Here is a 27,473-nt window from a genome sequence, read left to right as displayed (position 1 = left end):
TGGCAGCAACTCGCAATGATTTATAGATGACTTGTCTCTCACAGCCCTTTCTCGTTGTGAAAGCTGTCCTCGTGGCAGAAAGTCCTAAAGTTTTGCACTCCTCACCTTTCATGCTGGAGTTTTCGACTGTGGCTACTTCAGGGAGAACCCAGCTCAGCCTATTTCTGTGGAAAGCGAAATGACCAGTTTGCAAAGTTTTAGCAGCTCTTGGCAACAAGAATTGCATCTTGAGTTTAAAAGTCTCCTAATTACTGTGATAAACACTGCATGGTTAGTTGTGAGGCTAGCCAAATTATTTATTTATTTATTTTTAAAGATTTATTTATTTATTATATATACCGTATTCTGTCTGCATGTATACCTGCAGGTCAGAAGAGGGTGTCAGATCTCATTACAGATGGTTGTGAGCCACCATGTGGTTGCTGGGATTGAACTCAGGACCTCTGAGCCATCTCTCCAGCCCCCGAATTGTTGTTTATAAGTGTATGGATGGAGAATATTCTAGATGCATGAAGACTTAAAACTGGGGTTGCTGGTCACCAGGGGAGAAAAGTGTGTTTAAATACATGATGTAAACTTTATTTTGTGGTCTTGATGTAGCCTAGATATGTGATAGTCACCTTAGAAAATATGTTGGTATTGTTTCTTATGCATATGCATTGCAGTTGCAGGAAATTTGTGGTTTGTCTTTTTTTTTTTTTAAGGCCACATAAGATTAAACAGTTTAGTGATGTGTGTGTACCAGCTGGTTATGCTCAAACATCCATAAGTAATTAAATCTTAAAATGCAGATAACACCCAGGGTTAATAAAAAGAGCTTGTGTGTCAGAATCACCCTAAGATTGATAAGTATTTCCAAAGTACAGTCATCAAAAATGACACAATAATTTTCTTCAACTGGCTGAGGAATACAGGGAGAATTTATGGAGTAAAATCGTCAAATTTTGCTTCTTAAAAAAAATCAAAGTGAAATTTTGTTTTCAATAAAAACAAGCCTTGCAATTGGGGGAAACTTCCCATGGTGAATCTTCGCTCAGTGCGGTTTCTTCATTTTGACCCTTCTCCTATTCCTATGGAAACATAGACAGAGTCTTCACTGCAGAAGGGGCGGGTCCAAGGAGGAGAGAAAGGAGAAGGTACAGGAGAGGACAAAGTTAAGAGGAGAAGTCACTGGGTTCTTCTCGGTGGTGATTAGCTTAAGGCCCACTGCTTAGATGGCTGGCAGGCAGGTAGCTGTCTCCATGGCAACAAGAGCAAGCAGAGTTATCAAATGTGATAAGCTGAAGAAAAAAAAAAAAGCAAAAAGCAAAATGTGCTACATTTAGCTTGTAGAATAAAATACCCAGTGCAATATTATTATTGTTGCTGTTGTTTTTCTAGACAGGAATAGGAGAGAGACATTAAGAATTATTTATTCTATAAAAATACTGGACTATAAAGCTGTTAGTGGAATATTTCTTTTGTCATTTGGAAAATGGAACATTAACTTCATAAGCTTAATTTAATCATAAATTGTTAAAACTGGAAACTGAAATACCCAGGTTCCCTAAGTGTTCCACTTGTACCGAAATCAAGACGACTGGAGTTGAAGGGGGGGTTGTGGTCATCAGACTTGTTCACATTCTTGCACAAACAGACCTGATACTGTGATGGAATGTCTTGGCCCTGGGGATATCACTGAGTCAGAAAAGAATATTACCTGAGAAACTGACCTGTAGCATCTCAGATATCTGAGTTCATTGTGGGTGTATGAATGCCTCTTTGTAAAAGAAGACACCAAGACTGACACAGACTGTCCATTGATGATAGGGCTGAGGAGGTCATCACAAAAGGCAGAAGGTCATCCTCCAAACTGCTGTGTTTTGAATACTAAGATTCCACATACATGCTGTTCCTCTCATGAAACATGAGCAATGATTGTAGTGCTCATTTGGGCATATTAAAAATATATGGACTTTTATTATTTCAATCTCTACATTGGGACTGAAGTTAAACTATGTGTGACTTTTTCCCAGACTGAAATATTTATATCTAAGCAAATGTCAAGTTCGTGCTGTAAAAATCATAGGGAGACACCATAAGTATGGTGTCCTTTCCTAAATCACTTTAATGTAGAGAAGTCAACTAGATAGATTCAAAACTAGGATGGTAATGTACATACTGGTGTGTGTGTGTGTGTGTGTGTGTGTGTGTGTGTGTGTGTATGTCTCTGTATGTAGGTGGTATGTGTGTGTGTATGTATGTGTGAGTGTGTGTATGTATGTGTGTGAGTGTGCATGTGTGCGTGTGTTGCTAGGGATTGGACTCAGGACCTCTGCAACTAGGCAGGTGCTCTATCCTTAATTATTTACTTATTTTCGGGATGTGTGTGTGTGTGTGTGTGAGAGAGAGAGAGAGAGAGAGAGAGAGAGAGCGCCAGAGATAGCAGGCACTCGTGTACCATTGTGCATGTATTTGCAGTCAGAAGACAACTTTCAGGAGTCCACTTTTCTTGCCATCTTCTAAGAACTGGTATCGAATCCAGGTCACCAGGTCTGCAATCAAGTGCCACTCCCCACTGAGTTATCACACTGGTCCTAGAAATGTACATTTTTATTCACAAGAAAGATCTTTTCCAGCAGAAGCATTGTCTCTGTTGGGGTGCCACTCTGGGAACTTAAAATCCAAGAGGATTCTGGTACAAAAAAGTCTTAGCAATCAGAGAGAATTTACATAAATGGTTCAAATGCATAGTTTCATATATGAGGAGACTCTTGGACATTTTGTCACGACACAGAAGTAATTGTCCATTTAGGAACTCATCAACCAAAGAAGCACCTAACTCTCTTCCTCCTCCTTTTTCTTTTAGTACATGAAGATGATGGGTGTGAACTCCTGCAGCCATTTCTTTGCCTGGCTTATAGAGAGTGTTGGATTTTTACTGGTTACTATTGCGATCCTCATCGTCATACTCAAGTTTGGCAATATTCTTCCCAAAACAAATGGCTTCATTTTGTTCCTCTACTTTTCGGACTACAGTTTCTCAGTGATTGCCATGAGCTACCTCATCAGTGTGTTCTTCAACAACACCAACATTGCCGCTCTGATTGGAAGCCTGATCTACGTCATTGCCTTTTTTCCATTTATTGTTCTGGTTACAGTTGAGGATGAGCTGAGCTATGTTATAAAAGTATTCATGGTAAGTCAACTGTTGGAGTGCACCCTTGTGTGATATAAACGCCTCCCTCCCTTAGTTCATGAAAAGAGTCTCAAGTTGAAAGTTCACTTATATAATTAAAAGTTTAGTGGTAGCAAAATAAACTTAACTCTTCCAATGACAGAGCTTTCTAATTGTCATCTGTTCTGAAGGGAAACATTTCTTCCCACAGCTTCGAGAACCATTAACGATGCTGCTAAGCGATAGTTCTTGAACAGTTAAAATATTATCTGCCAAGTTTTAGAGATCACCAAGAATTCTGACTTCTCTGGTTCAAATCCTTAAACATCTCAGAACCTCTTGTGTTAGAACCATTCTCATGTATGAAAAAGTACTCATTGGTTTTCATGAATAACACATAGCCTGAAGGGATAGTGATGGACACATTGACAGCATGTACTCAAATTTGAATTCTTTTCTTCTGCTTTTCCTAATTCAGAAGCACTAAATTGAAGAATAAGACTGACTGAATTTAAAATTCATAAAGCAGAGCACTTCCCATCACATTAAGGCTTTACTGTTCATAGACATAGATGTGATGAATAACTTTAATTCAACACTGACTGCTCTAAGTTTAAACAAAATGTAAATTTATAATTTGTAGTGATTATCAATATTCAACCAATAAATATTTTAGTGTATTCTCATTCACAATTCTATCACCTGAAATATATTTAGAAACATTTTCTGGCCCCGATATCATTTAATTTGAGTCTTCACACTCTATTACTCTGTAATTTCCTACCTTATAAATCTCTGAGCAACATTTAATAAGCTTAAACATATATTTTGGATTCTTAAAATGCATTCTCCAAGTTTATTGCCTCTTTCTCTTTCTGTCTCTGCTCTCTCTCATCTCTCTCTCTAGTCTTTCATCTTTCTCTTTCTCTCTCTCTCTTGCTGTGGCATTTTTGGCAAGGGACTTCAGCATTTTAAAACAGATGAAGGGAGTGAACATAAATTTTTTTCTATGTCTAACATTTTAAGCATTTTGAGACCCTCTAGGCGAAATCTACTGGCACTGTCACCATTGTTCATTTTCTTCCAGAGCCTGCTGTCCCCAACAGCATTCAGCTATGCAAGCCAATATATCGCACGATATGAAGAACAGGGTGTTGGTAGGTTCAATATGTTTTTTTTTAAAGAACAGGATTTTTATCTCTAACTGTGATGTGTGTCGAGGAAGAGTAAATACCTGTGTTCAATTTCTAGGTCTTCAATGGGAAAATATGTACAAGTCCCCTGTTCAGGATGATACCACCTCATTTGGCTGGCTGTGCTGCCTAATTCTAGCAGACTCTTTCATTTATTTCTTTATTGCTTGGTACGTCAGGAATGTTTTCCCAGGTAGGACCCTGCATTTCACAGATACATGCTTCTTGTGGCTCTCATCACTGTCTGTCACCTAATACATGTGCACCAGTGGTTGGCTTGCTGTGTGCAATCTCCACAGCAGTGTACTAAAACCCTAAATTAACCAAAAATTTCAGACTAAGTACGTTGACGTGTTCCTTCTCTGAGAGTTCTTTCAAAGATGGAGTCAATTCAAAATCATGTGATAGTATCAGGTCAACCCAGTCTTTCCAAATGGAAGTATGATGCACCGTAAGGCAAGACCTATGTTTCTTAATTTTATGGAGAATGAACTACATTCTAGAGAGCATAGACTGGACTCTCTCACTTTGGATCTCAAGCAGTTTTCCTTTCTAATAGGTTTAGGTGTTTTCTCACTAAGCGTTATTGATGTGTGTACGGTTTTGGTGGATGAGTGAATAAAACTGTACGCTTTTGTTTGCACAAAATGGTTATAAAAATGGCTGTCTTGAGGCAGAAAGCATATCAGTGCTGGTCTGGGACTTGGAGTAGGACCATGGAATATGCATAGGGGCCCTGGGAGAACTCTAGAGTTACAGAATTAGTTTAACACTGGACTGTGGTGATCCTTGCATTTGTAAGTGAACAAAAATCATCCAACCACACACTTAAAATGAGTACATTTATCATACAACCATACTTCACTGACATGGCTTTTTAAAAAGAGATGATCTTCTTGGCTTTGTTTTGCAAACCGAGCTCACTCTTTTAGCGTGTATAGTATTCTACAAAATGAAACAATTTCCTGAACCATTCATAGGGTTTCATTTCATTTCATTCTCCCTCATGGGTTCTCATTACAGGGACATATGGCATGGCAGCTCCGTGGTATTTTCCAGTCCTTCCTTCCTATTGGAAAGAGCGATTTGGATGTGCCGAGGTGAAGCGTGAGAAAAGCAATGGCCTTATGTTTACCAATATCATGATGCAGAACACCAACCCTTCTGCCAGTAAGATAAGTAAGTCAATAGCATGTATCATTATGAGAGAAATGACATCAAAAATTGCATGACTAGTGGACTTACTTATGTTTTCCTAAATGCTAAAATTCTCATCCCTTTAGTCATGCACGAGTGTGTCTACACATATGTGTTTACACTCTTACAGGGGTTGAATTGTGCCTTCTTGTGGGCTCATTAGCTCAGTTGGTTAGCATATGTTGCTAATTAAGCCAAGACTGTAGATCCCTTTGTGGTCCAGTTAGACTCACACAGAGAAAAAATTTGTTCCTTGCCCACAGCCTGCATCCCTTACTCTAGCCATCTGCTACCAGTCATAGGAGTAACCAAGAAACAAAAATGGGTAATGTAGCATAACCCACAGCTGATGTGAGAAAAACGGTACAAAGCTCATGCCTTACTCAGGGGGTGAGTGCTCTTGTCTCTATGAAAAGATGCCCTGCGCAAGTGGTGTGGTGGTGATGTCTGAAGAAGGTATAGATAGGAAAATTAGCTGTATTCTGTAAGCCACAGATCTGAGAAAACCTTGTTACTGTAAAACCACAACTTGCAAACATTTATTTCATAAAATGATGCCATCCTTCCCAATCAGAGGACAAACTTTCTGGGTTATCTTTTGAATATTTAAGATCTGTTTAAAAAGGGAAGCCATAAAATTATAATTCTGTATTCAGGAAGTGCATTTTCCAACAGAGAAGGCTAATATACTAAGCCCTAGAGAATGTGGTTTTCACTCCTGCTCATTCTGTAAGCAGATCAGAAAGAAGCTAGAGAATATAATAAATCAGTCATTTCTGACCTTTTTAAACTTAAAGATTGTATTTATATAATCTCCAATTTTTAAAGGAAAAGTCTAATCCAGCTCCATTAATTACTGATGAGCTTCCAACTGTTCTCTTGGTTTCTCTCCAGGTCCTGATTGTGCATTTCCCCCCAACATTGAACCCGAACCTAAAGATCTCCAAGTTGGAGTCGCCCTTCATGGGGTCACGAAGATATACGGCACAAAGACGGCTGTTCAAAACCTCAACCTGAACTTCTACGAAGGGCACATTACATCGTTGTTGGGTCCAAACGGAGCTGGAAAAACCACAACCATGTATGCTATTGTTCAACTAAATGTCAAAGAAGGCTATTATTAATGATAGCTTTTTATAAACTAAGATTCCAAACTAAGAAGAAAGCAGAGCTATTACGTCCTCTGGACAGTTCAACTTGTACATTCCAAGAGTCCAAACTGTGAGCTCGAAGGCCGTCTTAGGCCATTGCGGGATAGGTTTACTTGTGTGACTTAGTGTTGGTCCATCTCATGTGTCTTAAAATGTTTAATTCAGTGCAAATTCCAAATAACAGTAAGTTTTCTTGGCACGGCTTAGATCTGATGCTGCAACCCTTTAATACAGTTCCCCGTGTTGTAGGGACCCCCAATCATAAAACTGTTTCCTCACCACTTTGTAATTGTAATTTTATTACTGTTATGAATTGTAATGCAAATATCTGATATACAGGATATCTAATATGTGTCTACCAAAGAGGTCAAGATCCACAGGTCAAGAATCACTGTCTTAGGGAGTAGAACACTCTACAGCACAAGGTGTTCACATTGAGATGAGCTGTTGAAGGAGGTTCACAGTGCCAGTCTGTTCAAACGCGTGTGCTCTCTGGTTAATCCCTGATCTCGGGTCTATACTGCGGTATCTGTCAGTCTGTCTCTTTGATTTGTATTTATCTCCAGGCCAGGTGTAAGTCTGAGTTTGCACATCCTAGCAGCATGAACACACAGCCCCATCTTCCCTATCCCAGGAAGCACTTGCCTTAATTCATAAAGAAACAAAGAATTGCCAGCGGCATACACAGGTCAAGGTGAAGAGCAGCAGATGGGCTGTTCTTTCTCTCTACTGACCGTCCTGTGTCAAGATAGAGGGAGGATGGGATCCCAGGATTCCTAGGTTATTTTTACTGTTTGTGTGTTTGCTTTGATGGTATGTCTCCAGCGCTCTACCTGCGCATACTTGCTGTCAGTACTAAGATATCATTGGACTCTAGCCCTTCAGGAAATGTCTCTCACGTGTTCTACATTCTATTTTTAATCATCTTGAGTAAGTTCAGGGACTTCTCAAATGCTGCCGTCAATATTTTTCTAAAGAACTGGAGACAAGTGAAGCTCATGATAAGAGTAAACATGTAGCCTCTTTTTTGTATGACCTGTTAAAAGCCAGAGTTGGCTTTCTAGAATACAACACTTATAAAGAACACTTCTGAAGCATATTTTCCCAATGGGAAATAAGAGGCTGGGGAGAAAAGAGATAGTGAAGGTGTTTGAAGAGGCTACAATTTTGGCTGAGAATGCCCTATTTTATTGGTCTAGATATAAACCCTAAAATATCAAAAATAAGCATGCTATTTGTGTTTAATGCTACGAGGAAATTGCATGTTATCTTGATTCATTATTTAGTACTATGAGAGACAGGGGAGAGCTTCTCTAGACCTTCTGGGAATTATGTTATAATACAGGGAGGAGATTATTAATAAATAACTGCCCAACTTACTAACCACTTGAAAGGTGTTGAGGATTTTCTAGGTAGAAATACTTTGGCCATAATACAGAGAATAGGACTGACGATGGCCATGGCCAGAGTTATTTCAAAAGCAGGCATGTCATGACGGCTTCTGCCCCCTGGTGGTAGCAAATGTCAGTAGTTAGGGGACCAAGAGACCAAGAAGGTGCAAACATGACTTACGAAATAGTTTTCTGTAAACAGTATATGAATTCATCACTCAACAAAAGAGGAAAAAATAGATGGTATCATGGTTAAGATCATTGCTGGTCTGAGGACCCTGTAAGACAGTATTCCTAATGCTGTGATCTTTCAATATAGTTCTTCATGTCACGGTGACCCCTGACCATAAATTATTTTGTTGCTACTTCATAACTGCAGTTTTGCAATTGTTATGAATCTTTATGTAAATATCTGATACACAACCCCTGTGGGTTAACAGCCCACAGGTTGAGAACCACTGTTATAAGGTATCTCATGAAGATGTAGCATCGTCTGTTGGATTCACTAGACAAGCCTGGGATTAAATGATAGAATCTGATCTGGAGACATAAATTGGAGACTTGCCAGTCTATAAATAGCATTCCAAGGAAACACAGTATGTTCAAGGAGAGAGTGTACTTTCAACTAAAAAGTGCCCTTAGTGTTAACATGATTACCACCACCTCCATCATGGGGTGTTTGCACAACACCCTAAATAACTAAAAGCTTAAAAGTCATTTTTATTTTTTTTCATTCCCACTTAATACCTTTTTATTTCACAGCTTGCCTTCACTTAAAGAGATGCACTCCAACATTTTTTTTTTTTTTAGCATATGAGATATATTTAGTTTTGCTATCTAGTTTGAGTGATTGGTCCATACCTAATTTATTACATCTTCATTTCCAGCTCCATGCTGACTGGGCTGTTTAGTGCCTCAGCAGGTACTATTTTTGTATATGGAAAAGATATCAAGACAGACCTGAATACTGTTCGGAAAAACATGGGAGTCTGCATGCAGCATGACGTCTTGTTCAGTTACCTCACCACCAAGGAGCATCTTCTCTTATATGGCTCCATCAAAGTCCCTCACTGGACCAAAAAGCAGCTCCATGAGGAGGTTAAAAGGTGAGTTAAGCCAGAAACATGGACATGGCTTGTTAACCTCTCCCAAAGACACATACCTTCTTGGTCAAGCTCTAGTAGTAATAACAATAGGAAATGTTCTCTCGCCAACCATTTTGCTTTGTTTTCTGTTTTTCTGCTAGCATGCACACTTAACATTATCACCATCTCCAGCTGGTTACACACACATCTTCCTCAGCGTCTTTTGTGTTGCCCTGATCCTTTGTTCTATCCTTCAGTTCTGCATAGGTACTACACCCCAAAGTCTTTTAACTGGACTCCCAGCTCCTCCTCCTCCCTCACCTCACCTATTCTTATTAGAAAGCTGTCAGAGTGAGCTTTGTCACCTGCAAATCAGGCCATGTCATCCCTGCATCACCTTAAGTGACTTTTGCCACACTTCCGCATGACATTCCATAACGATAGATTACTGAGGCCTACCAGACCCTACATGACCTGTCCGCTGTCTCATATCTATTTTCTTTCACATTCTCTAGTCACTCTGCTCTGTGAACATAAGCGCACTCATACCCTTGACCACACACAACTGACTCCCATCAGTCTTCCTCCTTGCTCTTCACAACTTACCACACCCTTCCTGAGAGCCGTTTGACCTACTCCTGGCCAAACGACCACTATTTTGGTCTTTGCTTCTCTTGCTTTTTCTGAGAGTGACTACTATATACACAACCCCGAAATAGTATATATTACAGGCTCTCTCTCTCTCTCTCTCTTTCTCTCTCTCTCTCTCTCTCTCTCTCTCTCTCTCTCTCTCTCTCTCTCTCGTTTCCTATTTTATTAATTGTGTGTTGAATACCACCTGATATATTATAAACTTTCTTAAGATTATGATTATCTAATGGGTTTTCTTCACATTTTGGACACATGTACACATAATCTCTTAATGAACAAGTTGGGTTTTTTGGTCTTTTCATTACTTTTCTCTAGGACCTATGACATAATCTGGCATAAAAGAGCCCAATGTTCTAACTATTTGTCAAATGCATGGACTATATTAGTCTCTTGTGTTTTTTCTTAGTAATTATTTTATGATGACAATAAGATGATAAATGATAATAAACTATTTTATGTTATCAGTGCTGAATTGTATTGATCATTAAAGACATACTCATTGATTAGTGAACACAATGGCACCATTAATTATTTTTTGAAGGACTTTAAAAGACACTGGACTGTATAGCCATCGCCATAAAAGAGTTGGGACATTGTCGGGAGGAATGAAGAGGAAATTGTCCATATCTATCGCTCTCATTGGTGGATCGAGGGTAGTAATTCTGGATGAACCCTCCACTGGAGTTGACCCGTGTTCTCGTCGAAGCATATGGGACGTCATATCCAAGAACAAAACTGGTATGAGTATTTTTTTATAACTTCTCCATGGAGCAGTCAGAAGTGTACCCTCAGGGTTATGCGAAATCAAATTGATGCTTTGTCTGTGTATACTACAATACCCTCAAACTGTCTGAGGTGGGCTCTTTCTTTTCCTACAATTTCTCGGGGAGATTTCTGGGTCAATTAGTTAATACCTATCTAGTCCTCACTGTAAGTTGAACCTAATGGGCTTTGGGGGATCATGTAGATCCAACGGCAGTACCGAAGTCTGCCTAGAGGAGCATAGAATCTAATTAGAGATACCAAACATACACAAATGAAAATAAACTGAAAACAGACTAAGTAAGAGCTAACAGGGTGTGATGCAGAGAAGTAATCAGACTGGAGTGGATCAATCAGAGAGGAATATTCAAAAAGTCTTTAAAATTACTGCTTTTTCATAGTGAGAGAAAGGAAGAGAGAGAGAGCAAGAGCGAGAGCGAGAGAGAGAGAGAGAGAGAGAGAGAGAGAGAGAGAGAGAGAGAGCGAGAGAGAGCGCACTGAAACAATGGAAGCTGAATTCTGACAAATGAGAAAGAGTTGCTGATGTACACTAAACAATGGACACTAGCTGTAAAGCTTAATAAGGGCCAGTTGCTGCCAAATTATATAGAAGACACCTTCCTATATATCTAATAACACCCTTCTGAATTGCCCTTTGATTGTTATGGAGTCTCGCTCACCTCAGTTAATACCACTCTTGCCCCAAGAAATCCCAGAACTGACTCTTGCTAATTCTGTCCCGTGGAGCCTGTATCCTCATTTTTCATTCTGTTTTTCTCAACTGTGTTTTCTCAAGCCAGAACAATCATTCTGTCAACACACCACTTGGATGAGGCTGAGGTGTTGAGTGACCGCATTGCCTTCCTGGAACAGGGTGGGCTCCGATGCTGTGGATCACCATTTTACCTCAAGGAAGCTTTTGGGGATGGCTACCACCTCACGCTCACCAAGAAGAAGGTTTGTAAGAGGGGAAGTGCACTATCTCATGTGGTAACGAGCTAAGTGTTTCTGTGAAGTGCAGGCTAATTCTCTACAATTTGACTCATTGCTTAAATTTCAGCAATATGCTCCCCTATGTGGTTCTTAAATCTCAGCACGTATGTTAGTTAAAAAAAAAAACAACCACCAGATTTCTGCTCCCATCTCAGAGTATCTGATGTTGTTAGACACCCCCCCCACACACACACACCCAGAATTTACTAAACTTCTGATAATTTCCCATGTGCGATCAGCATTACTGGGTACTGCACCCTTCTAAAGGTTATTGATGGACTGTCAGCCTTTTCTCCCCTGACATTTCAGACTCTGCAGAGAAATTTAAATTTTCTGGCTTGGGGAAAGCAAATGAAGAGCAGGTAGGAAGTCATGCCTTCACTTGGTGACGGCAAGTGTTAGACTGAAGAGAAGAACCTGACTTGGATCATCTTTTGGACGACTCTGTATCTAAGTAGTTCAGGCTGGGGTGGGGGGCTCTTTCCTTAGCTTTACTCAACTACTTCCACCTTATGCCGGCTATAACATTTTTCTTTTTTTATTTTTATAGTTCTTCCTTTTATTTTGAAATTTGCCTCTTGCCATAATAACTTTTATTGGTGTATATCACTGCTTTTCACTGTAAAATACTTTTCTCTCTCTTTTTTTGAGTTTTTTTTATTAATAATTTTTTAATTTATTTTACATACCAACCAGAGATCCCCTTTTATCCCTCCTTCTGCTCCCCCCAACCTTCTCCCCCATCCCATCCCCACCCCTCCTCTGAAAAGATAAGGTCTTTTTCATGAATAATATTCTTATTAATTCTTAGAGAATTTCATACGATGTAGTTCAATCCTATTCATTCACAAACTCCTTCCACACACACTCTCTCCATCTTTCCCCTTCCTAGGCACCGCACTTGAGTTTTCTTCTCCATACCCACCCAAATCAGGTCCAGTTTGTGTTGCCCAACAACTTTGGGGAACAGGGACCTGCCTGCCATGAGTGTGGTCACATCATTAAACAAAACCAGCTGTCCCTCTTCCTGCAGCAAATACCAATATCTTCCCAGCTAGTGATGGGACTTCATGCCATCTACCCACCCCATGCCGAGACTGTGTCTGGCTGGAGCTAGAGCAGGTCTCGTGCATGCTGTCCCAATTACTGCTAGTCCATAGGTGCTGCTGCCCTGTTGTGTTCAGAAAACACTCTTTTCTTGAAGTCATCCACTACCTCTGGCCCTTACGATCTTTCTGCCCCTCTTCCTTGAAGTTCCCTGAGCCTTTTGGGGAAAGGTATGATATATATGTTCCATTTATGACCGAGCATTCCATAGTCTCTTATTCTCTGAACGTTGACCAGGTGAATATCTCTGCTAATTGTCATCCACTGCATGAAGCTTCTCAGATAAGACCTGTGACATGCAGTGTTTTATGGGTCTAGCAATAAGTTATTAGGAGTCTTTTAATAAGATGTTCTTCCTTAATAAGCTGTCTGTTTCTACCCCATGCTTAATTAAAAAGGCATGACTTTTCTTCCATTCCTCTCCTAGTGGTTGCGGGGATTTTCATCTACTCTGTAGTGCATTTTCTTTTAAACTCTAACGAAACTATCCTTGAGCTTCAAAAAACAAAAAATAACAATAATTCATCATTATATTTAGAAATTCATAAATTAAGGAATATTTGCTGCATGGTGTTTCGAAGCATTATTCCAGGCACTGGGGGCTGCATCAGTGAATTCATGATATAAATACTCCATATTCTGGATTCATGAACTTTGTGTTTGATGGAATGTGAAAAATTCAGACGCTATACTCAATATGTAAATCATGGAACGCATTAGCAATTAGCAAATGATAAATTACATAGAATATTTATTTCTATAAATATAGACAGAAATAAGCCAGGAGCGGGAAAAGAAGTTAAGCCATGAGCTGGAGCCGGTGTGAGAAGGGGGCATGTGGGCTGTCGGGGTGCAGAGACCTCAAGGTGGGCCTGCACCATGGCCTGACATACCGTAGGAACCCAGGCGAAGGAGCTGACAGTGCCCTAAAGCTCTAAAGGGCGGTGGGTGGAAGGATGCAGCTGGAAGGGGGGTGACCTGTAAGTCCCCACGTGGGACAGGGGACAGCTCCAAGAATGGTATGTGATCGGACTCAATAGAGTTTGCTTAACTTTCCGTTTCGTCCACAGAGTCCCAATCTAGACACGAACACCATCTGTGACACAGGGGCCGTTACAGCCATGATCCAGTCACACCTCCCGGAAGCCTACCTCAAGGAGGACATCGGGGGAGAGCTTGTGTACGTGCTTCCTCCGTTTAGCACGAAGGTCTCCGGTGCTTACCTGTCACTCCTGAGAGCGCTGGACAAGGGCATGGGTAAACTCAACATCGGCTGCTATGGCATTTCCGACACCACTGTTGAGGAGGTATGCGGCCATCTCCTTACTGCTTGTTCCATTTATTTCTTTATTAGTTGTTTATTTGTTACTTGAAGTGCCAGAAATCAAACCCAGCACTGTGAACATAGGCAGCCGCTGTACGTCTGGACTTTATCTGTACCACCTTCCTGTGTATGTCCATGTCTCTCTGTGTGTACATGCACTCTTGTCTACATGCCTTCAGTGGTCATGGGACATCCCCTAGAATCATTTCTCTGGTGCTGCCCACTTTGCTTTTGGAGACAAGGTCACTCATAGGCCTAGACCTCAGCAAGTAAACTGGACTGGCTGGCCCGTGAGCACCAAGGATCCATCATTGTTCACCTTCCCAGTCCTGACATTACAAGTGCACACCGTGAATCTGACTTTGGTCGATTCGAGGGATGGAAGTCCGGTTCTCACTTACTGACTAAGCTCTTTCCCTAACCCCGTTCCCACCACCACTACTTTATTTATTGGTGCTCATATGACTTTCTCTGTCCTTAGAGAAAGATATGAAGGTTTTTTTCTAATTAAAGGGAAAATTATTTTTAAATAAATATGGCACATAATCAGAAAAACTTAAAATTCTCAGTACTATTTTAACAGAAGACTGATTTCCAAGAAGAAAGTTTTTTTCAACCTTTTACATCGAAAAGATGAGAATGACCATCTTTTACATGTAAAAATATTCTCTTAATGTCGGTTGGGAGATAGTTGTTTTAATAAGTGTGATAATAATTTAAAAAATAGAAATTGAGGTCCCAAGAGCTGTGTACCCTTTATGTTAATGAAGTGATCTGGTTTCTTTGTCTAGGTCTTCCTGAACTTGACAAAAGATTCACAAAAAAGTGGTAACATGAGTCTCGAACACTTAACACAGAGGAAAGTCGGGACTCCCAGTACCAACGGGACCTCAACCCCCGACGACTTATCTGTGAGCAGCAGCAACTTCACAGACAGAGACGGTACAAACCCAATTTGCATGCTTTGCTTACTTTTCATAGATGACATACCTGGGAAAATAGAGGCACCGATTTTGACTCTCCTTTGAAATTCAACCTTAAAGTTTCTTTTTAAATTAACCATCCTGACGCACAGAAGCATCCTTCCAATTCACAAAATATTCATTATGGCAGATCAAATTCTCCCTTTCAAAAGTGAAATGGCTATGAAAGCGAGGTGAACGTGAGAAATCCCTTTGACAGGTGATGAGGGGGTGCTTTCTGCTCATCAGAAACTACTCTCTGGATGTAACTCTCTGTAATTTCAGAGGTGTGCTTCCCAAGTCATGGTTCTTCCTGCAATCAGGGCTGTGCAGGAATGGGCATGGCTGTCTTATCAGGAGCACTCTATCATTAGGTGCATACACGTGGAAGCAAAGTCATCCAAAATAAAGTTGTTGGTTTTTTTTTTTTTAATCATGTCTCACTGGGAAAGGTGTCTATCTCCCTCCAACTCTGATTCACTCAAGGGACAAGAAAATGCTTTGTTTGGGGCAAAGTCTCTGACTTGATTAAGTTAGACCTGAAGGTTAATATCTGTATTAAAATGCTTTGCCTTGAACTGTTCACACAGGATATGTTTGGAGAAAAAAAAATCACGTTTTTGACACAACATTCAGGGGTTAAGTTCTTTTAAAAGTAGCTTTTATTATCACTTCATTTCTTTCTGACAGTTAATTTATACCCCGGAAACATGATTTACTTAAGGAAGCATGTAGTAAAATGATATGTGAATTATGGAGTAGTCATTTCATTGGTTTGCTTAGAGTGGGAGACATCTCTAGGAGCAGAACTTTTAATTAAACATTTGCCTGTCTTGAAGACTCAGGGAAGATCGTCTCTGATGTTTGTTCACTTCAGGAATCCGAGTCTCACCTGTCCTCTGTCACACTTCCCATTTTTTATCTGTTGGGGAATATAATTGTGGATTCTGAGAAACTGAGGGCTCTGATTGGAAAGTGGTCATCTGCTTTGGTATATTTGCATCTGCCTTTTTCTCATAATTTGAAACTATTCTTCACCCGGAATGTTCCCCTCATTGACATTATCTTTGAGGAAGCACATTTACTCCATTTTGATACACCTGTAAGTCCTCCACATGTAATTTCTCAAGAAACAGAAAAGAATACTAATTAACTCAAAATATCCAGCTCCTTGTACAATTCCCTTCTGTAGAGATAGGAGTCTGCGTTTATGCTTGTTCGCTCTGCTTAATTGGAATTCATTTTAAATTAAGCAGCTTTGTATTTTTCCTTATCAGCTAAATGAAGATCACGATTTTTGTGCTGCATGATTTGTGATGGAGAATTTTAAGTGTACACAGAGCTGACAAATGCCATTGTCTTATCACATGTGAAAACGGGTGGTGGCAGGTCTGCTTGAATTGACTTTGGGGGAAAGCTGATGAAATGGTTGGCCCTAAGAGCCCCATGGAGCAGCCATGGGCATCATGGCTTCCCTGGCTCTCAAAGGCAATGGAGATTTTCTCAGGCCTTGGAAAGCACTGCAAAGTGGGGGTGAGATGTTGATAAGTTTTCAACGAATCTTTTATGGGGGCTCTAGTGCTGAAGATGGAGTCTTGAAAGGCCATAATCATTCCAAATTTCTAGTGAGAGTGTAATGAATACATGCTTGGATGAGAATTAGAACTTAGAGAAGATTTCCTTCTCTTTTTTTTTTTTTTTTTTTTTTTTAATTTATTTTAATTTATTTTGCAATACAATTCAGTTCTACATATCGGTCACGGATTCCCTTGTTCTCCCCCCTCCCGTCCCCCTCACCTTCCCCCCAACGCCCCCCCCCCCCATTCCCATCTCCTCCAGGGCAAAGCCTTCCCCACAGACTGAGGTCAACCTGGTAGACTCAGTCCAGGTAGGTCTAGTCCCCTCCTCCCAGGCCGAGCCAAACAATCCTGCATAGGCCCCAGGTTTCAAACAGCCAACTCATGCAATGAGCACAAGATCTGGTCCCACTGCCTGGATGCCTCCCAAACAGATCAAGCCAATCAACTGTCTCACCCATTCAGAGGGCCTGATCCAGTGTGGACCCCTCAGCCATTGGTTCATAGTTCATGTGTTTCCATTCATTTGGCTATTTGTCCCTGTGCTTTATCCAACCTTGGTCTCAACAATTCTCGCTCATATAAACCCTCCTCATTCTCGTTAATTGGACTCCCAGAGATCCACCCAGGGCCTAGTCATGGATCTCTGCATCCAGATCCCTCAGTAGTTGGATGAGGTTTCTAGCACAACAATTAGGGTGTTTGGCCATCCCATCACCAGAGTAGGTCAGTTCGGGCTGTCTCTCGACCATTGCCAGCAGTCTGTTGTGTGGGTATCTTTGTGGATTTCTGTGGGCCTCTCTAGCACTTTGCTTCTTCCTGTTCTCATGTGGTCTTCATTTACCATGAGGTTTGCAGACAAATGGATGGATCTAGAAAAAATCATCCTGAGTGAGGTAACCCAGACTCAGAAAGACAAACATGGTATGTACTCACTCATAGCAGGATACTAGACATGAAACAAGGATGAATTGTCTGCTACTCACATCACCAGGGAGGCTACCCGGAAAACAGGACCCCAAGAAAGACACAGGGATCGCCCAATGACAGAGAAATGGAATGAGATCTACATGAACAACCTGGACATGAGTGGGGGTAATGAAAGGCGAGGGTCGAGGGAAAGAGAGCTTGGGGGAGCGGGAGATCCCAGCTGGATCAACAACAGAGAGGGAGAACAAGGAATAAGATTTCCTTCTCTTACATTTAGAGGGAGTTCACTGGACTTCATGTTAGAAGGAGAAACAACCAAACTAATGGTCTCTGCTATAGTAGGAACCAGTTCTTATACTGCTAGGCTGGTGTTTTATTTATACTATTTCAATTCGACCTTTATGAGGCTATTTTCTATATTTTCAAAATTACTAATTACATACTGGGTCTGCATTGAGACTTTGGAGTGGGGAATGGAATTCATTTATAAACTTCTGAATCTTTGTTTTTTCCATGTTATATTACTACACATATATATTATAACTAGTGGTAGTGAGTCATAATTTTCATAACACTCTTATATTCAGCTATATATGAGGCACATGTTTTGGTCCCTGATTTAGAGCCATATTTGAAATGGATTGCTAAATCTTCAGTCTGAATATTGAAAACAGAATCTCCTCCCATCCTATAGCATGGTACCATTCATCTGTGGTTTGTGAAGTTACATTATGACTTGATTAATGGAGGTTGCCTGGAACCGCGTCAAATCTCTTGTCCTTTCTCAGACAAAGTCCTGACAAGAAGCGAGAAGCTGGATGGCTTCGGCCTGTTACTGAAGAAGATAATGGCTATTCTCATTAAGAGGTTCCACCACACTCGCAGGAACTGGAAAGGTCTCATCGCTCAGGTTGTCCTGCCCATCGTCTTCGTAGCCACTGCCATGGGCCTTGGCACACTGAGAGATTCCAGCAACAGTTATCCCGAGATCCTGATCTCTCCATCCATTTATGGCACCTCCGAACAGACAGCCTTCTACGCGTGAGTTACTTTCTGACAACATTTTCTCCACAGTGGTTCCAGAGTCTGTGCCTGAGTGAAGAAAAAAAAATACAGTACTTAATTCTGCTAAAGAGATGTGCTACTGCTATCCCTAACAAATAAGTTCCTAAGAGGACTTACATGCCTCTACAAATAAAATTAGAGTGTATGTTTACTTTTAAGGGTTAGACTTTAATCATATGTGTTTGTTAAATTCATGTCATAGGAGAACATCAGGGCAGCAAAGCCTGCATCTTCCATAAATTTTTACACCTAGAGGGTGGATGTACCTCAGTGCTAAAACTCATGTGTAGCATGTGTGGAGGCCTTGAGTTCACACCCCAACAGAAGAGAAGGGGAGGAGAGTGGGGGAGACAAAGAAGTAGAGAGGGAGGGAGGGAATGTAAAAATAGTCTTGTAGACAGCACAATTCAGGTCTTAAGGTTATTAGTGAATGTGAGTTGAGTGACAAGTCCGTGTCGCTTGATACTGCAGGAATTTTGACCCAAGCACGAACGCCCTGGTCTCAGCACTATGGAACTTCCCTGGCATTGACAACGTGTGTTTGAATACAAGTAACTCGTAAGTTGTCCCCCTTCTTTTTCTTCTTCTCCTTCTCCTCCTCCTCCTCCTCCTCCTCCTCCTCCTCCTCCTCCTCCTCCTCCTCCTCCTCCTCCTTCTTCTTCTTCTTCTTCTTCTTCTTCTTCTTCTTCTTCTTCTTCCCAGCATTCTAGTTGGTGTGAGTGGGCATGGGAATACACTAGGTGCATGTGTGTGATTTTGCTGGAAAAGGATAAGATCCTGGTAGAAAGTCTGTGTCTAACAGATTTTATCTCTTTCTTTTGATTCATTCATTGGCAATACTATACCATAGTAATAAACATTACATTCCTCTTATAGTTGTTCTTCTTGTATTCATAGTTACATTTTACAATTGCAACATGATAATTATATTGTTAATCTCTGTTTATTGTTTTTAAAGATCTACTTCTTTTACTTTTATGTGTATGTGTGAGAACCTACATATATATCTGTGTATGAAATGCACACCTCATGCTCCACAGACCAGAAGAGGGCACTGGATCCCTCGGAACTGGAGTTATAAGTGGTTATGAGCCACTCGATACAGATGCTGGGAACCAAACCTAGGTCATCTGCAAGAGCAGCAAGTTATCTTAACCACTAAGCCATCTCCAGCCCCATTATTCTCTTTACAGATGAGGGGACAAGGGACCATAGGGACTCATGTATTTGTCTAAGGAAGCCTAGATTGTACAACACATAGGTAACCTGAGATCTAAGGCTCCCGACTCTACTCTTGGCATTTTCACATTTACATCCTAGCTCATTCAAACTTTCAAGCTAGCACATAATGTATATTAACCTGGCTTTAGTGCATCAGCAGAGAGGATGAGAAGCACAAACTGAACAAAATGTCCTGCCATAGTGAGAAAATACACTGAGCTTTGGTTTAGTCAATTGATGCTGTCCTGCGATTCTCACCCCAACTAAACGCCAAATCAAAAACACTGTTGCAATGCATAATCAGCTTATGGAATATCAGCCATACCTGGGTCTACTTACCTGAATTCAACACCAACTACTTATTTCTATGCTCCCACACAAGCACTGAGAACATGCATGTGTACACATACATACAGCTCACTTTGGCATCATTTTTATTTCCAGGCAGTGTTTTAAAAAAGACAGTCTGGGAAAATGGAACACGAGTGGAGAAGCTATTGACAACTTTGGTGTTTGCTCCTGTTCAGACAATGTCCAGGTAAAAGAGAATTCAGTTTCAGTATAGTGGGGGTTGGGGGAAGGAAGAATAAATAGCAAAACTTGAAAGATCTATGCAGGTTACCAAAGAGTCAGTATAATTTCATTTTATGGAAGCTAGTAGCTCAAAGATATGGGCCTAGGCAGCTCAAAAAATATTGACTTTGAACTTCAGGTCACTGTTTTAAATCTGACTGAAGACAAATTTCTAGATGTAAAAGATGGTCTCTTTGGAACCCAACTGAGAATGAATCTTTGGTCTCAATTCCATTCTAGCTGAGAAGCTCAGCTTCACAGCACAAAAGGTGGCCTTAACTGTCATATTTAAAAATATAGTGGGCATGCCACCACCGCGGTCAGCTGGGAAGTCGGTCATCTGTCAGTCTAGAAAGGAATTCCACATGTTCCCAAGCAACACTTGGAAAGGTTTTTGCATCAAAATTCATTTCCTGAAAATTAAAAAAAAATCCCACAATCACTTTATCTTTATTCTATGAATCTAGACTCACTTTCTAAGCTTTCAGCTCACTAAACTGTCAGGGGAACAAAGCTAACTGGGCGAATTCCATGTTTCTGTTTGAATCACTACGTATGTATCACACACATACCGTGTATGAAAGCGAGCGTCCTTGAGGAGAAGAGGTATAGTCAGGATTTAAATGAAATGCAAACAACATTGGACTGGTAAACTTATGCAATTGATCTGATGAATTAAAAATGTTAAAGAAATTTTTATGGAAGAAAAGTCACCATTGGTCTCTAAGGATCTCTGTGGCACCAACTTCTCTCTTGCAGGATGAGTTGCTATCTTTCTGAGGGCTTTCTTCAAGTATAAGAAGGTTGTACCCTGACCCTAGTACAACACTTCACAATGAAAATATTTCTAGTGAGCCCAACCCATTTGGGCATTCCTGTGCAAGATAGTTACTAACAATAAGAACTAGTATTCAACAAAGATCTTTGGAATCTTTCGGTTTTGACTGTTAGTCTCTCCTGCCATTTAGAGCTTTTATCCCCTTTTCTAATTTAACAACAACAAAAACTCATTGTTTTGTATGCTGCATAAAAAAAAAAAAAACTTAAGTGGCTAAAACCTCATCTATTTTCTTTGAGGGATGGTAGCAATTTGCCGGGAATGTGAGAAGGAGGCTTTTGTACTGATGGGATTCTGTCTTCTGTATTAGTTGCTAATTACGTGGGTGTGTTCACTTTGTCAAACTTCATCAAGCAGTGCCTTTGTAATACATGTGTTTCTTTACATGTATAATACAATCGGATGAAAATCTTCAGACCTATACTGTCTACATGGAGGTATCTTCCTCCGATTAATTGGGAAGCCAATGCCATTCTGAAGTTTGGTCTTTGGGTAGATGCAACTTGATGTACAGTGAAATCCAGTTCTGGCATTTCAGAGGAATCTGCAGTTTTATCCAGCTCAAATGCACTGTGAGCCTCTGGCTCTGGGATTTGGTGTGAGTGATGAAAGGAAAAACCTCATGGTGCTAGACTTTCCTCCAGGTTAAATAACATGGCAATGAAACTTCAGGAGCCAAACCAGAGCTAGGGTGTGTGAAGTGTAGACAGCCAAGTGTAAACATAAGTGTGTAAACACAAGCTCCAAGGCTGGCAGAGTAGGGCACAGCTGTAGTCTTTGTCCTTGGGAAGTGGAACAAGAGCATCAGATGTTCAATGGAATCCTCAGCTATGTTTGAGGATAGTCTGAGCTAAAAATCCTGTCTTAAAATCCCATATAAGTAAATAAAAAATAGAAATGTAATCTCTATGTTAAGATGTTCTTAGTGGTCCAAGGAGGCACAAGAACTCTCATGACTACCTTTGTTACTTTTCTGTAAGCCCAAAATTAGTTCTTAAATAATAAATACACATATTCATATAACTAATAGGTAAAATCTATATGTAAATCTGTTTAATGAAGTTCTTACTCCTAGGTTAGGTAGCTAAAGCTAGCATGGTGTGACCTTTCAATTCACTGCTGTCATTTTGAAGAGTTTCTTCTCATAATGCTAGTTTTTAATTTGAGACAGATTCCTTTCTTATTCTCTATAAATTTTTGAGATGTTTGACATATTTCTGTTTCAAAAAAAAGTTTACTTTGTCAGTACAACATAGGAAAGGTCACATATTTGCTTTAGGTAAATCCTAAACACATGTGTATATTCTACGTAAGTAATAATTGTTCTAATTTCTTGGCAGTAGGCAAGTTCTTCTTCAAAGTTCTTGGGAGTCAAAGGGCACTTTGATCACACCTCAGCCTTTGCAATAACGGACAAGTCAGGAGACATTGGCATTGTTTATTTAACTTACACAGGACAAAAAGGAAGAACTTATTTGATTTTATTTTCCAGGAATGCCCTAAATTTAACTATTCCCCACCTCATAGAAGAATTTATTCTTCCCAAGTTATTTATAACCTCACTGGAAACCACATGGAAAATTATCTTATATCAACTGCAAATCATTTTGTGCAGAAAAGGTAAAATATTCTGTTTATAGCATATTTCATTGATTTATGATCTTTTTTGAGACAATAGAGATGATAATTGCAAATTCTTTATATGGTTAAATTAATCATTGTTTTGATTTGATTGACTGATGGTTGATCTGATCATCGATGTGGTTATTTATATGGTTCAGTATTTTGTTCTGTATATAGTCTTATGTATTGAAATTTAAGTCATGACTAAGTCAAGATTCATTTGAGCAAACTAAAAATCACTGGCTTTTTAAAGTCTTAAAATGTATTGCTGAATCTGTGCTTATTTTTATCTCAAAGCAATAGGAGTTATTGACTGTCTTGTATGTACTTGGAGTTTCAAAGCATGACTTTTTGTGATGGTTGGCCTGAGTTGCAATAATAATTTCTCAAAATGCAGATTGTGTCTCTGTGTGGCAAGGCCTTGTCCCCCAGTCCCCTGCACGTTTGCCGTGATGTAAAGCCCACAAGCTTAGCCAAAACTTCCTCCTTCCCTCCATTTCTCCTTCATTTCTCAATGTGCATAAATTCTTCACATTCACTCTAAAGTGTTATTGAGTTAAAGACAAGCCAAAGAAGAAAAAAGCATGATTTTTCTACCTATATAGAACCACTATTAATATTTTGGGATTTTTCTCTCCTGAGAGTTCTATCACAGATATACAAGTAAATATTTTCCACAGACATGGGTTTAATTACAAACAAATATTTAAATAATTTCTATATTCAGGTATATTAAGTGTTTCATATAGTCAAATATGTTATGATAAAGTAAATTTATTATAAATAAAAAGGATTCATTATGAAAAACTAGTCTGAAAATCCACATTTAAAAATAAGCTATGAGCCGGGCGGTGGTGGCACACACCTTTAATCCCAGCACTCAGGAGGCAGAGCCAGAGGATCTCTGTGAGTTCGAGGCCAGCCTGGTCTACAGAGCGAGATCCAAGACAGGCACCAAAACTACACAGAGAAACCCTGTCTCGAAACCCCCCCCCCCCAAAAAAGCAAGCTATGATATAATTTGCATGTTAAAATTGTATCTCTATGCCATCATGTGTAGCATGAGGTTATTGTAGTGCCCCATTATTTCAGTTGAACCTAATTTGGTGAGTATCTAAACTGGTCTATTCTGAAAATTATTACTTGGATTTTTAAAGTCAATTTTTATGAAAACCATCACATTCAGGCATCTTAGAGGAAAAAATGTAGGAACAACCGATAAGCTAGGGGGAGAATGGCTTAGAACAGCAATTAAATAATTTGAAAAAAGATAATAGATGATATCATTCTGGTATTAATTGCCTCAAAAGAACATTTAAGCACTATCATGTTGAGTTTTGAGACGGAAAGTGGAAATAATTAGGTTATGCCATTCCTTTTTAGAACGCTTATTGCATGATGCAGTTGTTTAGTGTGGTGTTTCTTTTGGAATTTTTCTTTGGGCAGGATCTCATGTCGTAGTTCAGGCTGCCTTGGGACTCAAAGCAGCTCTCCTTTCTCAGTTTCCCAAGTGTTGAAATCACAGGCATGAGCCGCCACCCCAGACAGATTACATTAATCGCTTGCCTTTAGTTGTGGTGTCTGCTTGAGTTAAATATAAGAAGGATCAATAGAAAATATTTATCAGGTTGTACTTACTTCATTCTGTTTTGTGTTCTGGATGGAAAGGAAAAGATAAGCTCCTACTTAAATATTTTAGATCTACTTCAGAAGATTTTGTCCAGTAAAACAAACGTAAATTTTGTTGCTCTATATAGATATGGAGGTTGGAGTTTCGGGCTGAATTTGACTAATGACCTTCGTTTTGATATAACAGCAGTTCCTGTCAATAGAACTCTTGCTAAGGTAAATTTGGGTCTTGCTTCTGGGAGATCATATAAATAAGGATGTGAAGTTGATATATCTAAGCATTTTCATGTGAGTGACACAAAACATAAAAATCAATTCTGTGTGATGCATATATGTACGCTAAGGGGGCACAGATACATAAGAGCCGGAAGACATGTAAACACTGTACACAGTGGTGCTTCTCCCAGTAAACCAAAACACAGCTCAAACACCCATCTGACATAGGATAAATACATCCATCCATTCATTCATTCATTCATTCATTCATTCATTGAACTTTCAGTAATGAAAATAAAAGCTTAAAGCAGTCCACTCTGGATAGCAAGCAGGCTGAATATCCTGCGAATCACTGAGAAGCAAAAAGAGAGAGGTGGGCAGCAGTGCATGGACTGTGTTCATCTTTCTGTAAACTTACAGGATAGGGAAAGCTCAACCACACCATTTAAGGAACCAGCAGTGCTGTGATCTGGAAGGTTAGAGATCAGGGAGGGGCTTAGCATTCCCGTAACTGTTTCAGTGTGTGCTGGGTTAATATATGTAATCCTTACACCTTTTTGTCTCATTGTGCCTTGACACTTCATGCATTTTTATGTATGTGTCATGACCTTTTAGAGAATGGGGATATGTATATTTAGCCTTGCTTCTCTCTGAACCTGGAATAATAACTAATTACTGGAGATAAATAACCCCAATGTTTTCTTTTTCTTCTCCCAGATAGCACAAATGCTTTGAAACAAGGTAGTCACTGAGTCAGACATATGGCTACCTAGATGATAAATAGCAGTTACAGGGATTTTATTTGCTTACTTATTTTTAGTCACAGACAATTTTAATATCCTCTGAACATTTCTCGCTGGGTAGTGAGAGACCCATACAGTCGAGGAGGAAGTGAAGCAATTAATATTCACTTAGTGACTGTCTTATGCCAAACAGCAGGGTCACCTTTTAGAAAAACCATTTAATTCCATTCTCACCACATCCCCACTCAGTAGATACTGTTGGGTCAGGTTGTCACAAAGCGATGTGGAAAAGAAGGATCCTGGGACTTCGGCATCCTTTTCTTCCTCTCCTCTCTCCACATTCTGAGTAAATGTTCTTTCATGATCAAGGGAGGTCCTAATATGAAATAATGTCTAAGTCAGAATGCAATTTTAGATTAAGACCATTTAAATTAAGCACACCAGTGTTTTAAACACCTTGCATTTGATGTAGAAAGGGAAGTAACTCACATCCTGTGGGTTACTTTCCCCCAACTAGGCAAAGAAAGTTAGTGGGGGATTTTAAAACAATAATTTTTTTCATTTTTCATTAATTACTCAATTAATTTTTCCCCAGCGAGATCACATTTCCTCTCCCTCCCTAAAACACAAACAACAACAACAACAAAAAACACACTTCAGTGTACAAACAATACAAAATGCTCATTGAAAGAAACTTTGTTATATGCATGATTATTGTGAAAAAGTGTTTTAAGCCAAACATTTAAAACTATTTATAATTAAAAAGTAATTATAAGTGTCTTTTAAAAAAAAACTGTCAATTTTGTAGTTAAGGACCCGATGCTCGCATCATTTTTACAATCCCTTCTCTGCTCTGTTGCTCTCTGTTTTTATCACTGCTCTTCAGAGTCTTCATTCTAGTCTCAGGGGCACCATGGCTGTGCGGCAGAGATGCAGTGGCTTTCTAGTTCACTTCAGGCTTTGCCTGCCGGAGAATCGAGAGCAGCGGGTTCTCAACTTTCCTAAGGCTGCGGTCCTTTAACACAGTCCCTCGTGTTGTATGTAGTGAGCCCCTCCCCCAGCCATAAAATTATTTTCGTCGCTACTACATAACTGTAGTTTTGCTACTGTTATGAATCAGAATGTAAACATCTGATCTGAAATGCAGGATATCTGACGTGCGGGATGCGAAAGGGTCGTTCAGCCCCCAAGGGGCCGGTGACCCACAGTTTGAGAACCGCTGGTCTAGAGCAACTGCTAAGTCAGTCCTCTTACTCAAAATAGCTGACTCCCCAGACTCTGTCCACCTGTAAACTGAAAACCCACAGACCCGTCCATGATCAACCTCCAGGGATATCTCACTAGCTTCAGAACGAATCATCGGGAAATCGATGCTCTTCTTGAAAGCAAAGCATCCTATCAGATGTTAAGAGCGCCCGATTTCCTCGAATACAACCCTGACCTTGTCTTCTTTTGATATTTGACAGGTGTGGTATGACCCAGAAGGCTACCACTCCCTCCCAGCTTACCTCAACAGCCTCAACAACTTCCTCCTGAGAGTTAACATGTCAGAGTATGATGCTGCCCGCCACGGTAGGCTCACTGTACAGCGGCATCTCTAACTACGATCTTTTCCACAGCCTTCCGTGTGAGCATGCTCTCTGAATCTGCTTCCCCTCATTGTGGGTGTTTTACAGCATCTAAACTGCAGGTCTCCGAGAAGCGTTTGGAAATGGTAACTCCTTCCAGGCGGAACGTTCTGGATAATCCCCTTACCTTCAGATTAATTTAGTTTCCTCATTTATCAAGTCAGGAGAGTAAAACCGGAACTTCTTACCACTCTGCTCTCACAGCTAGTCCTTATGTCTCATGGAAAATATTTCAGAGCTATTGATGTGTCTGCAGACAAGAAGTGACTGATTAATATTCGTAACTATTGTTCACGGATCTATATATGCAATTTTTTTCTTTTTCTTTTACGACAAGGTCTCACTCTGTAGCTCTGGCTGCCTTGACATTAACAGAGATCTGCCTGCCTCTGCCTCCTGAGTGCTGGGATTAAAGTTGTACACCACCACACTCAGTTAGGAAGACAAAACTTTCAAA

At 40.0% G+C, this 27,473-nt stretch overlaps 1 protein-coding gene across 2 annotated transcripts in view; it reads left to right on the top strand.

The window, feature by feature from the left end:
- Abca12 (ATP binding cassette subfamily A member 12) overlaps nucleotides 1–27,473 on the top strand; it is a 151,887-nt gene that overhangs the window by 100,164 nt on the left and 24,250 nt on the right. Inside the window, exons 24-39 of one of the 2 annotated variants that reach the window (XM_052749250.1) lie at nucleotides 2,849–3,178; nucleotides 4,245–4,314; nucleotides 4,409–4,543; nucleotides 5,374–5,520; nucleotides 6,442–6,628; nucleotides 8,977–9,195; nucleotides 10,367–10,563; nucleotides 11,384–11,544; nucleotides 13,758–13,994; nucleotides 14,803–14,953; nucleotides 18,269–18,521; nucleotides 19,017–19,103; nucleotides 20,211–20,304; nucleotides 22,670–22,797; nucleotides 24,558–24,645; nucleotides 26,855–26,960. In XM_052749250.1, coding sequence (XP_052605210.1) covers nucleotides 2,849–3,178; nucleotides 4,245–4,314; nucleotides 4,409–4,543; nucleotides 5,374–5,520; nucleotides 6,442–6,628; nucleotides 8,977–9,195; nucleotides 10,367–10,563; nucleotides 11,384–11,544; nucleotides 13,758–13,994; nucleotides 14,803–14,953; nucleotides 18,269–18,521; nucleotides 19,017–19,103; nucleotides 20,211–20,304; nucleotides 22,670–22,797; nucleotides 24,558–24,645; nucleotides 26,855–26,960 — 2,590 coding nt within the window. Of the gene's footprint in view, nucleotides 1–2,848; nucleotides 3,179–4,244; nucleotides 4,315–4,408; nucleotides 4,544–5,373; nucleotides 5,530–6,441; nucleotides 6,629–8,976; nucleotides 9,196–10,366; nucleotides 10,564–11,383; nucleotides 11,545–13,757; nucleotides 13,995–14,802; nucleotides 14,954–18,268; nucleotides 18,522–19,016; nucleotides 19,104–20,210; nucleotides 20,305–22,669; nucleotides 22,798–24,557; nucleotides 24,646–26,854; nucleotides 26,961–27,473 lie in introns of both variants that reach the window. The other variant, XM_052749248.1, reaches the window with a different exon arrangement.

This window comes from Peromyscus californicus, unplaced genomic scaffold (genome assembly GCF_007827085.1).
Source record: "Peromyscus californicus insignis strain IS unplaced genomic scaffold, ASM782708v3 Scaffold_21__1_contigs__length_65335640, whole genome shotgun sequence".
Lineage (NCBI taxonomy): Eukaryota > Metazoa > Chordata > Mammalia > Rodentia > Cricetidae > Peromyscus > Peromyscus californicus.
Note: the sequence above shows the minus strand (reverse complement) of the source record. Positions and strands in the feature narration are given on the sequence as shown.